The sequence below is a fragment of the Humulus lupulus genome, chromosome X (genome assembly GCF_963169125.1).
Source record: "Humulus lupulus chromosome X, drHumLupu1.1, whole genome shotgun sequence".
Classification (NCBI taxonomy): domain Eukaryota; kingdom Viridiplantae; phylum Streptophyta; class Magnoliopsida; order Rosales; family Cannabaceae; genus Humulus; species Humulus lupulus.
Genome location: NC_084802.1, coordinates 75,946,090 through 75,959,386, shown reverse-complemented (window position 1 = coordinate 75,959,386; position 13,297 = coordinate 75,946,090). Strand labels below are relative to the sequence as shown.

General features: G+C 31.1%; 1 protein-coding gene across 3 annotated transcripts; it reads left to right on the top strand.

Moving 5' to 3' along the window:
- The first annotated feature begins 6,216 nt into the window (after positions 1-6,216).
- Positions 6,217-12,750, top strand: LOC133803327 (uncharacterized). 3 transcript variants are annotated; one of them, XR_009877907.1, is made up of 5 exons: positions 6,280-6,604; positions 6,736-6,973; positions 9,258-9,320; positions 10,588-10,750; positions 12,435-12,734. XR_009877907.1 is itself a non-coding variant. In XM_062241325.1 (4 exons), exons 1-3 carry the CDS (start codon positions 6,305-6,307, stop codon positions 10,644-10,646), a joined length of 597 nt encoding a protein of 198 aa, XP_062097309.1. In that variant the 5' UTR covers positions 6,287-6,304; the 3' UTR covers positions 10,647-10,750; positions 12,435-12,728. The 3 variants fall into 3 exon arrangements, 1 of the variants encoding a protein (XP_062097309.1); XR_009877906.1 differs by having other exon boundaries at positions 6,217-6,604; positions 9,258-10,750; positions 12,435-12,750; XM_062241325.1 differs by lacking the exon at positions 9,258-9,320 and having other exon boundaries at positions 6,287-6,604; positions 12,435-12,728.
- Positions 12,751-13,297: the final 547 nt, after the last annotated feature.

Sequence of the window (13,297 nt, the reverse complement as noted above, 5' to 3'; positions counted from 1 at the left end):
AATTCTGTTTCTTGCTGTGCCAAGAAACTAGATTATTTCCCAAGAAGAAACATCCTTCACTAGTGCTTTTTCTGTCATCAATGTTGCCTGCCCAATTAGCATCACTAAAACACACTAGATTAGAGTTAGTTTCTTTTGAATACCAAATACCACAATCAACAGTCCCATGAACATATCGAATGATTCATTTGACAGCTGCAACATGAGACTCCATGGGATTTCCTTGGTACCTGGCACACACACCAACTCTATAACTCAAATCAGGTCTACTAGCAGTGAGATAAAGAAGACTACCAATCATGCTCCTATACAGTGTAGGATCAACTTTGACACCATTTTCATCTTTGGATAGCTTCACAGTCATCCCCATCAGTGTTTTGGCAATCTTTGAACTTTCAAGTCCAAACTTTTTCACCAAGTTCTTAGCATATTTGCTTTGAGAAACAAATGTGCCTTCATCTAACTGCTTGACTTGAAAACCTATGAAATAGGTCAATTCTCCCACCATGCTCATTTCAAATTCCTCTTTCATTTGTTTCACAAATACCGGCACCTCATTGTCAGAAGTAGAACCAAACACAATATCATCAACATAAAATTGAGCAATAATTATGTTAGATTTAATATTTTTTATAAATAAAGTTTTATCTACTCCACCCCTTTTTGTATCCATGAGAAACAAGAAATTGAGTGAGTCTCTCATACCAAGCCCGAGGGGCTTGCTTTAAACCATAAAGAGCTTTCTCCAATTTGTAAACATGATCAGGTGCATGGGGATCTTCAAACTCTTTGGGTTGTTCAACATATACTTCTTCATTCAAGATCCCATTGAGAAATGCGAATTCGACATCCACTTGGAACAACCTGAAACCAATCAAACAAGCAATAGACAATAATAATCTAATTGATTCAAGTCTTGCAACATGTGCAAATGTTTCATCAAAGTCTATTCCTTCCACTTGTGTATACCCTTGTGCCACTAATCTTGCTTTATTTCACCCAATTGTACCAAATTCATCAGATTTATTCTTGAAAATTCATTTTGTACCAATAATATTGGTATACAACGGTCTTGGCACAAGAGTCCACACTTTGTTTCTAAAAAATTGTTCCAATTCCTCCTGCATAGCTTTAATCCAATTTTCATCAGTTAAAGCTTCTTTCACATTTTTAGGCTCAAGTAAAGATAGGAAACAAACAAATTGAACAACATCACTAAACCTTCTTCTTGTGACCATACTGTCTTTTGGATTTCCAAGTATTAAATCTGCTGGATGATTTAATTTAACTCTGGTTGATGGCTCCTTTTGGACTTCATCCGAAATAATATCTAGAAATTTCTTTTTTGTTTGTCCAGAATCTGTTTCATCAGATTCGTGATCTGTTGGAACAGATGGACCAGACGTTGCAACAGTAGTATCACTGATAGAAGCTTCTTCATGATTTTTAGTAGGTTCATCAATAAACCTATCAATTTCTTCCTCAGTAGAAAACTTAGAAAAATCCCTAGCATCATCAATAACAACGTTAGTTGACTCCATTACAGTTTGGGTTCTCATGTTATACACACGATAAGCCCTACTGTTAGTGGAGTATCCAATAACAGCACCTTCATCACTCTTAGCACAAACTTACCAAGATTTTCTCTATCTCTCAAAATGTAACAAACACATCCAAAAACATGAAAATAAGCCACACTTTGTTTCTTACCTTTCCAAATTTCATAAGATGTTTTAGATGTACCTGGACGGAGAAAAACACGGTTTATGATATAGCAAGTAGTGTTAATTGCTTCTGCCCATAACCATTTGGTCAGTTTTTTGCTATTTAGCATCACTCTAGCCATTTCTTGAAGAGTGCGGTTTTTCCTTTCTACAACTCCATTCTATTGAGGAGTTTTGGGAGCTGAAAATTTATGAGAAATACCTGTAGACTTACAAAAATAATCATAGACATAATTCTCAAACTCTTTACCATGATCACTTCTTATACGCACAATTTTTCCAATGTTGCAATCTTATTCAACTTTTAATTTCAAGCAAAGAGTTTTAAAAGCATCAAAAGTATCAGATTTTTCTTTCAAGAAATCCACCCAAGTATATCTAGAAAAATCATCCACACAAACAAAAATATACCTTTTCCCATTTAAACTCTCAATTTGAATTGGACCCATAAGATCCATGTGAAGCAAATCTAAAACTTTCGAAGTGTTTATGTTAGAAACACTTTTATGTGTAATTTTTAATTGCTTACCAAGTTGACAACTCTTGCACTTACTATCAGATTCTTTACCTAGTTTAGGTAAACCACGAACAATCCCTGCATGTGACAATTTTTTCAAAGTTTTGAAATTTATGTGACCAAGTTTAGCATGCCACACATCAGTGTTGTTACCCACAACAGATTGACACATAATAGAAGGAAAAATAGTATAGCAATTGTCATTAGATCTAAAACCTTCAAGAACATTCTCACCATTCTTGTTTAAAACAAAACAATTCTCTTTATCAAAGTTAACAGTATAACCTTGATCACAAATTTGACTTATGCTAAGCAAGTTAGCTTTAAGTCTTTCCACAAGGAACACTCTTTTGATTTTAGGTAACCCTTCAAAGTTAAGAGTACCCATTCCAAGAACATTACCTTCAATTCCATTCCCAAAAGTAACAGATCCACAGTGCATAGGTTTTATGTCTGTAAGAATAGACCTATCACCTGTCATATGTCTTGAACAACCACTGTCAAAATACAAAAAATATGAAGAAGCAGATCTATTATATTCACTAGTAAAACCAGCAAAACAATTATTCTTTTTTATCCATATTTTCTTTGATTGCACATTTTTCTTTTTTACTCGTTTGGAATTATCAAAATAATTGAATTTATCAAAATATTCATTTTTGGCAAAAATCATAAGAGTAAAACACTTAGGTCGAATATGACCCTTTCCACCACAAAAATGACAGATTGAAATGATTTTTTCGAACTTACCATTGGATTTACCTGTTGACTGTGTTCTTTCTGTTAGAACAATCCGAGTACTGGATGCAACATATTTTAGTGAAGATGACACAGGAACATCAGATGATAGCATTCCAGCTGAGATAAAGATAGTTTTCTTTGATTTTTGAGAACTTGAAGCACCAAGTCCCATATGACTTCTTTGACTTGCATTCTGTATATGCTCAAAAACAGTTGATCCGGGGTTAAGCATTCTAACATTTTTCTCAAGAGTATCCAAATCTTTAGACAACTTATTAATTTCAACATTTTTTAAAATTATTTCTTCTTCAAATTTTTCATTTAAATCAGTAAGTTGTTTAATTTCAAAGGATAATTCTTTATTTTTGCTTACCAATGACCGATTTTCAGAACACACTTTCACCCATGAACCATACATCTTTTTGTAAGATTCACTCAAAGACTCATCATTCAATTCACATTCATCACTATCATAAATTTTCTTCATCTTTTGGAACATTATTCAAGCAAACAATTTTTTCATTTTCAGATTTAGAAACAGGTAAAATAGAAGTGAAAGCAACATTACCTTCCTCATCTTCACTACTTTCAGAGTCATTATCACTCCAAGTAGCAATCATACCTTTTTTGTTCTTTTTCAAGGTGTTTGCACATTCAGACTGGATGCGACCAAATTCCTCACATTCCCTGCACTAAATACCCTTTTTATTAGTTTCAAAAGGTTTAAGAGAAGAAGGATTACCTTTTGATGGCTTGCCATTGAACTTCTTATTCCCTATCTTCTTTATATATTTTTGAAAGTTCTTTGTGAGCATTGCCATTTCATTATCACCATCTTCAACATCTGATGCTTCTTTTTCAGTACTTCTGAAAGCTATGGTCTTCTCTTTCTCTTTGGAAGTACTCGACTTGTCTTTTTGACGAATCTTTTGATTTAACTCAAAGGTACGAAGTGACCCCATAAATTCTTCTACTTTCATAGTACTGAATTTTTTTGCATTTTCCATAGCAGTGAGCTTAACATTGAACCTGTCAGGAAGAACTCGAACGATTTTTCTAACAATAACAGAATCATCAAGTTTCTCGCCAAGTGCAAAATACTCATTAGAAATATCAGATAATCTATCATAAAATTCAGATAGTGTTTCAGAATCAAACATCCTAAGATCATCAAACCTAGTTTGTAACACAATAAATCTAGATCTTTTGACATCTACAGTTCTTTCAAACTGAGTTTGAAGAATTGTCCAAGCATCTTTAGTCGAGACACATGTGGAAACAAGTTTAATAAAGCTTTCTCCAACTCCATTGAAAATGGCGTGAAGAACTTTATTATTATAACTGGATAATTTTTCTTCTTTTGTATCCCAAACAAGTTCAGATTTTACCGTTGTGCTTCCATCTCACCATTTTCGGTAAGAGGTGACCATCCAGACAAAATTGCTCTCCATGCTTTCTCATCTTGAGCTTTTATGAAAGCTCTCATCCTAACTTTCCAATATGGATAGTTTGAGTCATTAAGCAATGGAGGTCGAGACACCGAACCACCTTCTGCAAAGAAAGACATTTCACACAAAACAAATCAAACGGAAAATAACCACAAGATTGCACTAAGAGTTTAGTGAACTGCTCTGATACCAATTGAAATTCTGTTTTTATGATTACCAACTTAATTATTTAAATTAAATAATTAATTGATGTACTGTTACAGAAATGATTAAACGGACACAGAAACTGTTTGAACAGAAACCAGATATGTTTAAACAATTTATCAACAGAAGATAAAAATGAACATAAAGTAAAGAACACACAAAATTATATGTGCTATCAGCAATCTTTGCGGATTGCTACTAGTCCACGGTGCCACGCCCAGAGAATGAAATTTATTAGAAGAATATCTAAACGATTACACAATCAAATTGACTTATACAAATAAAGACTCCCTCTTGAATTTGTCGCAACTGTTGTAATCTAAACTCCTAATCAAATTTCATAAGTGCTAAGATCTTGAACTCCCTTCAAATCATAACACTTGCACTTTTCCTCCCGAAAAGTGACTCACGAGCAAGACTTCTCCTGAAGCTTGATGAACGATGTCCAAGTGTGTTCAACCTGCACAATTGTCTCAAAGAACACAATACAGAAGTACACTGTAATAAACCACTAAGAACTTGTTGGACTCAAGTTCTTCACACAATAAAAACTCTCTCTAAACTTGAAAAATATTTGGAAAATAATACACCTAGAGAGCTAAAGAAAAACCAACAACCTAAGGATGTCTATATACCCTTTAGAATCCCTTTAGGTCGTGGAAAACAAATCAGAAACCAATCAGCCAATAAATAGAAAATCTTCCCAAAAAAGAAAGTCAGAATCTGTTCAAACAGACTGGTAATCCGTTCAAACAGATTCATTGAACCTGGACAGTTTTTAAACCCAGTTTTCTTAAATAAATAAGGAAATAATATATAAATTATCTCTGCAAGATGTACACGATTTCTAGACAAACAAATCAGATCAAGAAATTAAAATAAATACCAATAATTTCCATATATACAAAAATCAAGAAAATATATTCTTTTATAGGAAATTATATATTTATTTTATTAACATATATAGAAAATCTGATTAGAAAACATTTCACAGCAAAGCAAGAACCAAACCATTTTGAAATACCACATAATATATTTAAAAAATACATCCATAATTAATTTTATCAATTTGATGAAATATACCAAATTTTACACTTACGATCTTAAATGTATATCTTTATTATTATGTGTGTTTATGCTTTTTCATTTTGGTTTCTTTATATATTGTTGATTTTGGTCACTAATATTTATTTCATTTCTTAGTCTATGGAATCTATGGATTTAGATGAATCATTGAAAGCAAATCATTTACCTATAAACTCTAATAATAGCAAGGAAGAAGAACATGCTGACATGTATTATGAAAAAATATATGATTATGAACAAACACGCAATAAGGAGGAGGTCAATGATAAGGTAGAACAACTGATCCATATAAACTTGTTTTTTTTTTCTTTTCAATTTTCTGTCTAAGAGATAATTTAAATATCTTATTTTTGTATATTTTCTGTGCTATATCATTTGTAAGTTTCTATTGACACATTTTAAAGTTAATTTTCATCTTAAGATCTTGAAATACTCACTACACCAAACACCCCTTTCCACAACACATCATTATAATACTATTTAAAAAGTATTATAATTAAAATATGGGAAAGTGCCAAAGTAAAAAAAATTGAAAGAAATGGCGGGCATCAAAATTTTTAAGCGGCAATGTTATATTTTTTTTTATGCGAAAGGTTAAACATCTTTTTTTTTCAATGGCTTTCCAACGCTATGTTATTTTCCTCACTCACTCTCTTTCTCTCTCTAAAACACTCTCTCCTTGGTTCTTCTCGATTGCTCTCTCTTCGTGGAGTACTCTCTCCGTCACTCTCTCCTTTGTAAATTCCACTCAATTTTTTTCTCTTCCCAGTGAAACCCTCTCCTTCAATTTTTCTCCCCAGTGGAAGCCCTCTCTACTGCTCTCTTCCTTGGGGATGCCCTCTCCCGTGCTTTCTCTTGGCAATGAAGCATCTACAAGAACAAAGGTAAAAGCACATGTGTAATCATAACTCTTCTACGCACCTTGTTTAAATTTAGATTTTTATGTAAAATTAAAATCTCAAGGTATATCTGGCCTGGGCCCCTCCTCCTTCTTCTCCTTGTTCGTGTTTTGCAGATCGGAGAACAGCTTCCTCATATAGATCGAAGCGTAGATCGAAGAGCATCTCTGCAGATCGAGCTCATTGCTCACCGCTGGTTTAGATCACCGTTCAACCACACCTCTCTTCTTCTTCGGTTCAGATCTAGCGAAGCTTCAGTGGTTACCAGAGGGGTTTCTACGTTACCAGAGATATGGGGTGGTACATTTTCTCCTACTCAAAATCTGGGCTCAGCTTCCGTTTCTGGGTCTCTCTGTAAGTATTTCTATAAATATATATATATATATATATATATATATATAATATTACAGGAATTAAATTGAATGCAGAATCATTGTACAAATCTTGGACACGCTTTGGGCACATATCTCCAATTTGTACAAGATTGCATTTTGTTTGAGTGTGAATCATTTGTGATTGTGTACTTTTATTTTATTGGGTAATTATTTGTTTTATGTTAGTTTTGAGTAAATGTGGGTCTCTGGATCATGTTTGTTTGCCATTTTTCATTTTTCCTTTTTGAGGAAAGATCGTCTTTGAAAAAAAGAAAAAAGTGGAGTAGGGAGATATTGAGATCTGGTTTGGCTTCATATACATAGATCTGTTAGTTACGTATTTGGTTTGAGAAGGGATTGTATACTGCCTTAATGGATTCAATCTGAATTACATTATTAAATTTGTTATTTTCCAATGCTCATATTGTATTTGTCGGAATGCCTGTTCTGGATTTTTCTTGAAAATGCAAGACTTTTTTTTCCCTTCTTCTTCATCTTAATTTGTTTTCAGTTGATTATAGATTCTGTGAATACATTTTGACATATCCTATCATTTCAATCAATTTTGACATATCATATGAGTTTGGGGTGCAAGTATTCTATTGGATTAGCATATAAATGTTAGGGTTTATTTCATATTGTTGATTTTATCCTAGGTGCTGATAAATTTTATCAATATATAGATGTTTTGGATTATGATATAGTTAATATTATTGGATAATTTGTTATCAGTTGTATTTCTCATGTACTGTTAGTTGTTTTCAGAGTTTTTCACAAGTGTTGGTGTTTTATTTTCCTAATTTGATATTCTCAGGAGGTGCCTGGTATATTTAAAAAATTCTTTGTTCTGAGATTTAGTCTTGGTTGTGCTTGCTTTATTTGCACTGACATACATATAAATATAATTAACTGATCATAATTGGTAACCATCCGTAGTTGTGGTGGAGTGATAAGAAGAGAAGGATTTACTATGACTGTATTATATATCGAGAGATTGAAACTGTACGTTAATTAATACAATGTGTAATTTTCAGATTGTTATCATATAGTACTAGCAACTCAATGCATGCTCTCCTAAGCTCATTAAATAAAATGGAAATGTAAGGAAAAGAACAAGAATATTAAAAAGACATGTATCCACCAGTGGAAGTATTCTACTGTTAAGTTGATTATATTTATTTATTAGTTCTTTGTATTCATTGGTTGTTGTCTTTGGGTTATATTTGGTTTCTTTTGTTAACCATTTGTTTAGTATCAATGTGTACATTTTCTCATTTTCTGTCTGCTGTGATGATACAATATTTATTTGGGTTTCTAATATCTCTGAATGTCATAGAATTTCAAGAACTTAGTTTATTAGTGCATACATTCTATTCTCTTAGCCTATTATTTTTAACAACGATGATGGATGTGCCTCCCAATTAATGTATGATGCATAATATATTTGAAAGCATTCGGGGATTTTGCATCTTTCATAGAGTAAATGAGTTCAGACTAAAAGATGACTGCATTTTAGAAACTTAAATGAGTTGTGCAATGATACCACTTCAGTCCTTCCCTTAGATAGACCCTATGGAGTTTTGGATTTCTAGAATGGATCAAATAAGGACAATCTTATTCCTAAATTGGATTGTTGGATAAATTTATCTTAAGTTATACACCATCTCTTTAAATTCCACTTAGTGTGGAAACTAAGCAGCTCAAATTCCTAGTTCCGAATTTAATTTTTTTTTGTTTTATTGTTATTATTATTATTACTGTTGTTGTGTCTGTGTTCATTGCCTTTTTAGGTATGCAATTCCATGTTTTGAAGCATGCATACAAGAAGTAGTGTAAACATTCAGGTGATTTACAGGTTTCATCACCTTTTATTTTGACTGCGAATATAAGAATCAAAATCTCTGAATATTTCTTATTGATTTTGGACTTCCTGTGTCATGTAAGAAGATTAGAATTTAGAGTGTGTGTTTAAACATTCAGGTGATTTATGGGCTTTATCACCTTTTGTTTTGACTTTGGATATAAGAACCAAAATCTCTGAATATTCTTTTTTGATTTTAGACTTCCTGTGGAATGTAAGAAGATTAGAATTCAGGATGTATGTTTAGTAGTGAAATTTTTCTTTGGAATGAGTTGTCCAATCCTCTCTAAGTTTTCTCTTTCTCTTTTTTCTTGCTTTATGTGTTATGCTCTTCTTGATGTGCTTAATAAGACTGTGTTGCTCTCATTCTAACTTCCTCTTTTGTTTTGACACCTTGCTGCAGCAGCATTTCTTTAATGTACATGAGTCTGCAGGCTTACACTTGTGTTTTTTTTTCAATCACAAGGTTGATTCTTTTGTGTTTAATTAACAGCTTTCTGACCTGTCATTTCTATTGGATTGCTAATTGGAATATCTAGGTTATTTGCAGTTTTTTATATTTGTTGTTTCTATTGTTTTAGAGCATGAAATTTAAGAATCTGATCCCCGACAGTGAATTCATGCCTATAGGACATTAGATTTGATGCCTACCTTCCAGTTTACTTGTCAATTTATAGGTCTTATCTTTGTTCCTGACTGCTCTTACCATCGTATATAGGATTAAAAGCCAAACGTTTTGTCTAATATCTTTAATAAGCAAAAGAAGAAAAGTATTGTAGGTCCATGAAATGATATGTAACTAATTTTATTACTACTGTAATTATTAGTTAGGAAGTATTATTAATTATTTGTAGCTATGATATATGAATGAACTTTATTAGGTTACCATAATAATTATGATCATGCAGTAGTGCACATCCAGGCAACTTATAATGTGGTTAATTTAAAAGACATTAAAAGTGAAATTGAATTAAGAGTACCACTTCACATGAGTATGAATATATGGAGTTTTATATTCTCCAATATTTGTCTTACACATCATACCCACCTTATAAATATTTGTAAATATTAGGCTGTGACAATTTTCTTTTGAGAAAATGCTACTTACTGATTGGGGTAACCCCACATGGGCCCACATAGGGCCCAATTCAATCAATGGTGAGCGTGTCTTACTTTGCTTTTTCTTTATCTATTTTCTTTATTTCTTTTGATCTTTCGTAATGCTAAGGTAATATTAACAACATATATATGACCCACAATTGTTGAGGATTAATTGATTATTGTCAATGGTGCTAGTTTTATATAATAATACTTTAGCTTAATATATGTATATAATTGTACTTGTAAATATTATTAATTGAAATCAATACGAGTTCAAAACATTCATGCTCAACTTCTTCTCTTGTTCTCAAATTCTTGTTTTCTCTGTTCTCAAACTTAATAATAATAATGATTTACTTTTTAAAGTTGAGTATTTTTTTTAAGGTGTGAAAGTTAAATACTCTACTTTCCTCAAAGAAGAAAAAAGAAGTTAAACACTCGACAACGTTCAACAAGTAAAGTCAATATTATTCATACCTAATTAAGAAGTTAAACACTGCCCTAATTAAGAGTTGTTGTGAATATAGTAACATTCCAAATTAAGAGATTCTAACGTTCTTGATTCTAACAACTTGTGTTTGTGGTATTGTGTCATAAAACCTTATTTATGCTTTTCCCCTTTCCCTCTTCAGCACCCCAAAGACAACTTGTGTCTGTTCTGAAATTGATGTTTCTCCTCGCCACTCCATAGACAGCTCACTGAAGTTATTTTCCTGAGACACGCAATCACGCACTCACACCTCTAGGCTTCTCCTCATCAGTCCCCGAACAGTTTAGACTTCAAATCTTTGGATGGTAAGTCTTCTACGCTTGCAGATTTTGCTTATATATATATAAATAATTCGTTAGTTAAGTTTTCTAAAGCATCTTTATTAATATGGATTTTGTTAGTTTTAAACACACTTTTATTCTTATTTTGCTAACTACATTAAACTACATTGGTTATGAGCTCTCTCTGTAAGGTAATAGATGATGCCCTCCAAGTGTTTGTGAAAATGATGCAAAGAAACTATAGATTATGATGCAAAGAAAAGTGTCAGTATTTGATCAATCTTTTTGTAATGTGGTTATTTTGATAATCATTATTGCTTCCTTTGATTCATTATTTTTTCAGAATAGAGATGAGCTTGTTCAGTGTTTGTTAGATTGATTCTCTTGTTTACATTTTAAATTATTTTTTTATTTTTCAGTTTATTTTAGAGTATTGTATGAGACAGTAATTTCATTATTCTTTCATCATGAAAATGAGTTATAATCCATATATTTCCTCAAGCATATGTATGCAATTGGCTAGTATAAAGAGGTCATCTTTTAAAACCAGGTAGTCATAAAACATTGTATATACACAGTACTATGTAGGGTATTGGCTAAATATATAATATTTTAGTTAAATTCAATACCATAAATATACCCTTCACTTGAGACAATGTAGAAAATAATGATCAATAGAGGTGGAAGAGGGTTGAGAGACAATGTTTTATGTGTTTGGTTTTAATGGTATCAGGAGAGTAGATATTCTCTGCTCTTTTCAACAAAAATTTGGGACTACTTGGTTAACAATCTAAGGCCTACATTTTGCAATACTTAAAAGAATCAAGGTACTATTTTTGAGATAAGCTAATGATCTTATGCTCTTTATTGTTTTCTTTATTATTTAAAAAGGCTTTTGTTTATGCTGACAAAGAACACATTCTGAATGATGATTCTTTATTTTTATTCAATACTGTTAGTTTCGACAATTCTTTTTTTTAGTCCCTATAATAATATGATAACCATATATACTCAAAAATTAATATATAAAAGAATTATTTTACTTATTGTATCATTTAATTTTAATTTTGTTTTAATCTTTTAGATATTTATTATATTCTTTAGGTTGTGTATCGAATTGGCAAGAAGTGTTGTAAAGTTAATTAATTTGATTGATAATTGCAAGAGGTATGAAAGTATGTTTTCTTAATTTTTTTTATTAATATCATACAAATGTTAGAGGAGTTTGAATATCTTAAATATTCATTCGTAGAGAAGTAGGTTCTGAGATTAAAACTGTGTGTTGCGGTGATAATGGAATGTTGAAAACTTGTGTCTTAGAGAAGTAGGTTTTGGAAACTTTGTTTGTGTGTTGTTTGAATTTTTTTACTTGGTATTGATAGATGGTTAGGTAACCTTTATATGGGAAATGATGTTAGATTTTATCTAGAATTATGTATTATCTTCTTATAAATAATTTGTGTTGGCTTGAAATTGTTTGATTATATTGATAGATATCTTGCCTGGGGTGTGAATAAGGGTAGTTTTCACGTCCTCAACCTTAGGGTTTGAATAATAAAACATTATACATATGAGTTGTGATTAACTTTTTTATAACTATGCTTATGATATGTAGATGGATAAAACTTGGATCCATCTTAACTATTTTAGATGAATGATATGATATTTCATGATCTCACTAGTTTTTCTTTTATGTTTTATTTACTAGATTCAACAAGTGAAGTGCAAAAGAAAATTTGATTTGAACGGCTTTGGTGTGCTGACATTTGGAAGATCATGAATTCCTACCTTTACTTTTGAATATGTAACTGTTTAAGATTATTTTGTTAACTATTCTGAGAATGTTTTGTTTATGTTAATTAGGCATTGTTGAATATTTTAAGACTTTTGGATTATTTTTTAGATAATCTTGAATGTATTTTGACACAATTATTTAGTTATATGTGTTATGAACCATATAATTGGTACTCAAAAATATATTTGTACAATGTTAAGAGTGTTTTAAGTATATTAAATGAAGCGGGTTTGAATTAAAGCAATAAAAAATAATTATAATGTACAGGTTTATATAATAATAATTCAAGCTTATCTAAATATTAGAATAATACAAAAAATGTGTTATTGTATCTTTTACAATAACACTTGTTTATAAGCATAAAATTATGTTATGCAAACTATTTTTTATAATGCAGAAATTGTGTTATTATAAAGTGTATTATAACACTACTTTATAAGTACAAAAAAATATTATATAATTTATTTATAAATAGCATAATGAAATACTTATTTAACTAATAAAATAACACAACAAAAGTGTTATCGTAGGTTATACCATAACACATGTCTATAACTATGGAAAAGTGTTTTGCAAAGTACCCCGATCTACTATAACACCGCTTTTCTTAACACATCAAAAAGTGTTATGGTATATATTTGATAATACTTTTTCGATCTTATTGAAAGTATTTTTTTTCTTGTAGTGACTATTTTTGTATTAACTAGGATGCTATTGAAATCAATGTGAATGATAAAGTTATTCAACCAAGTGTAGGAATGATGTTTAATTCAATT

Coding starts and splice junctions, on each gene's coding strand:
- LOC133803327 (XM_062241325.1), top strand. CDS start 6,305: ATGCGAAAGGTTAAACATCTTTTTTTTTCAATGGCTTTCCAACGCTAT. Junction 6,605..6,735: donor AAGCATCTACAAGAACAAAG/GTAAAAGCACAT, acceptor CGTGTTTTGCAG/ATCGGAGAACAGCTTCCTCA. Junction 6,974..10,587: donor TTCCGTTTCTGGGTCTCTCT/GTAAGTATTTCT, acceptor TTCCCTCTTCAG/CACCCCAAAGACAACTTGTG.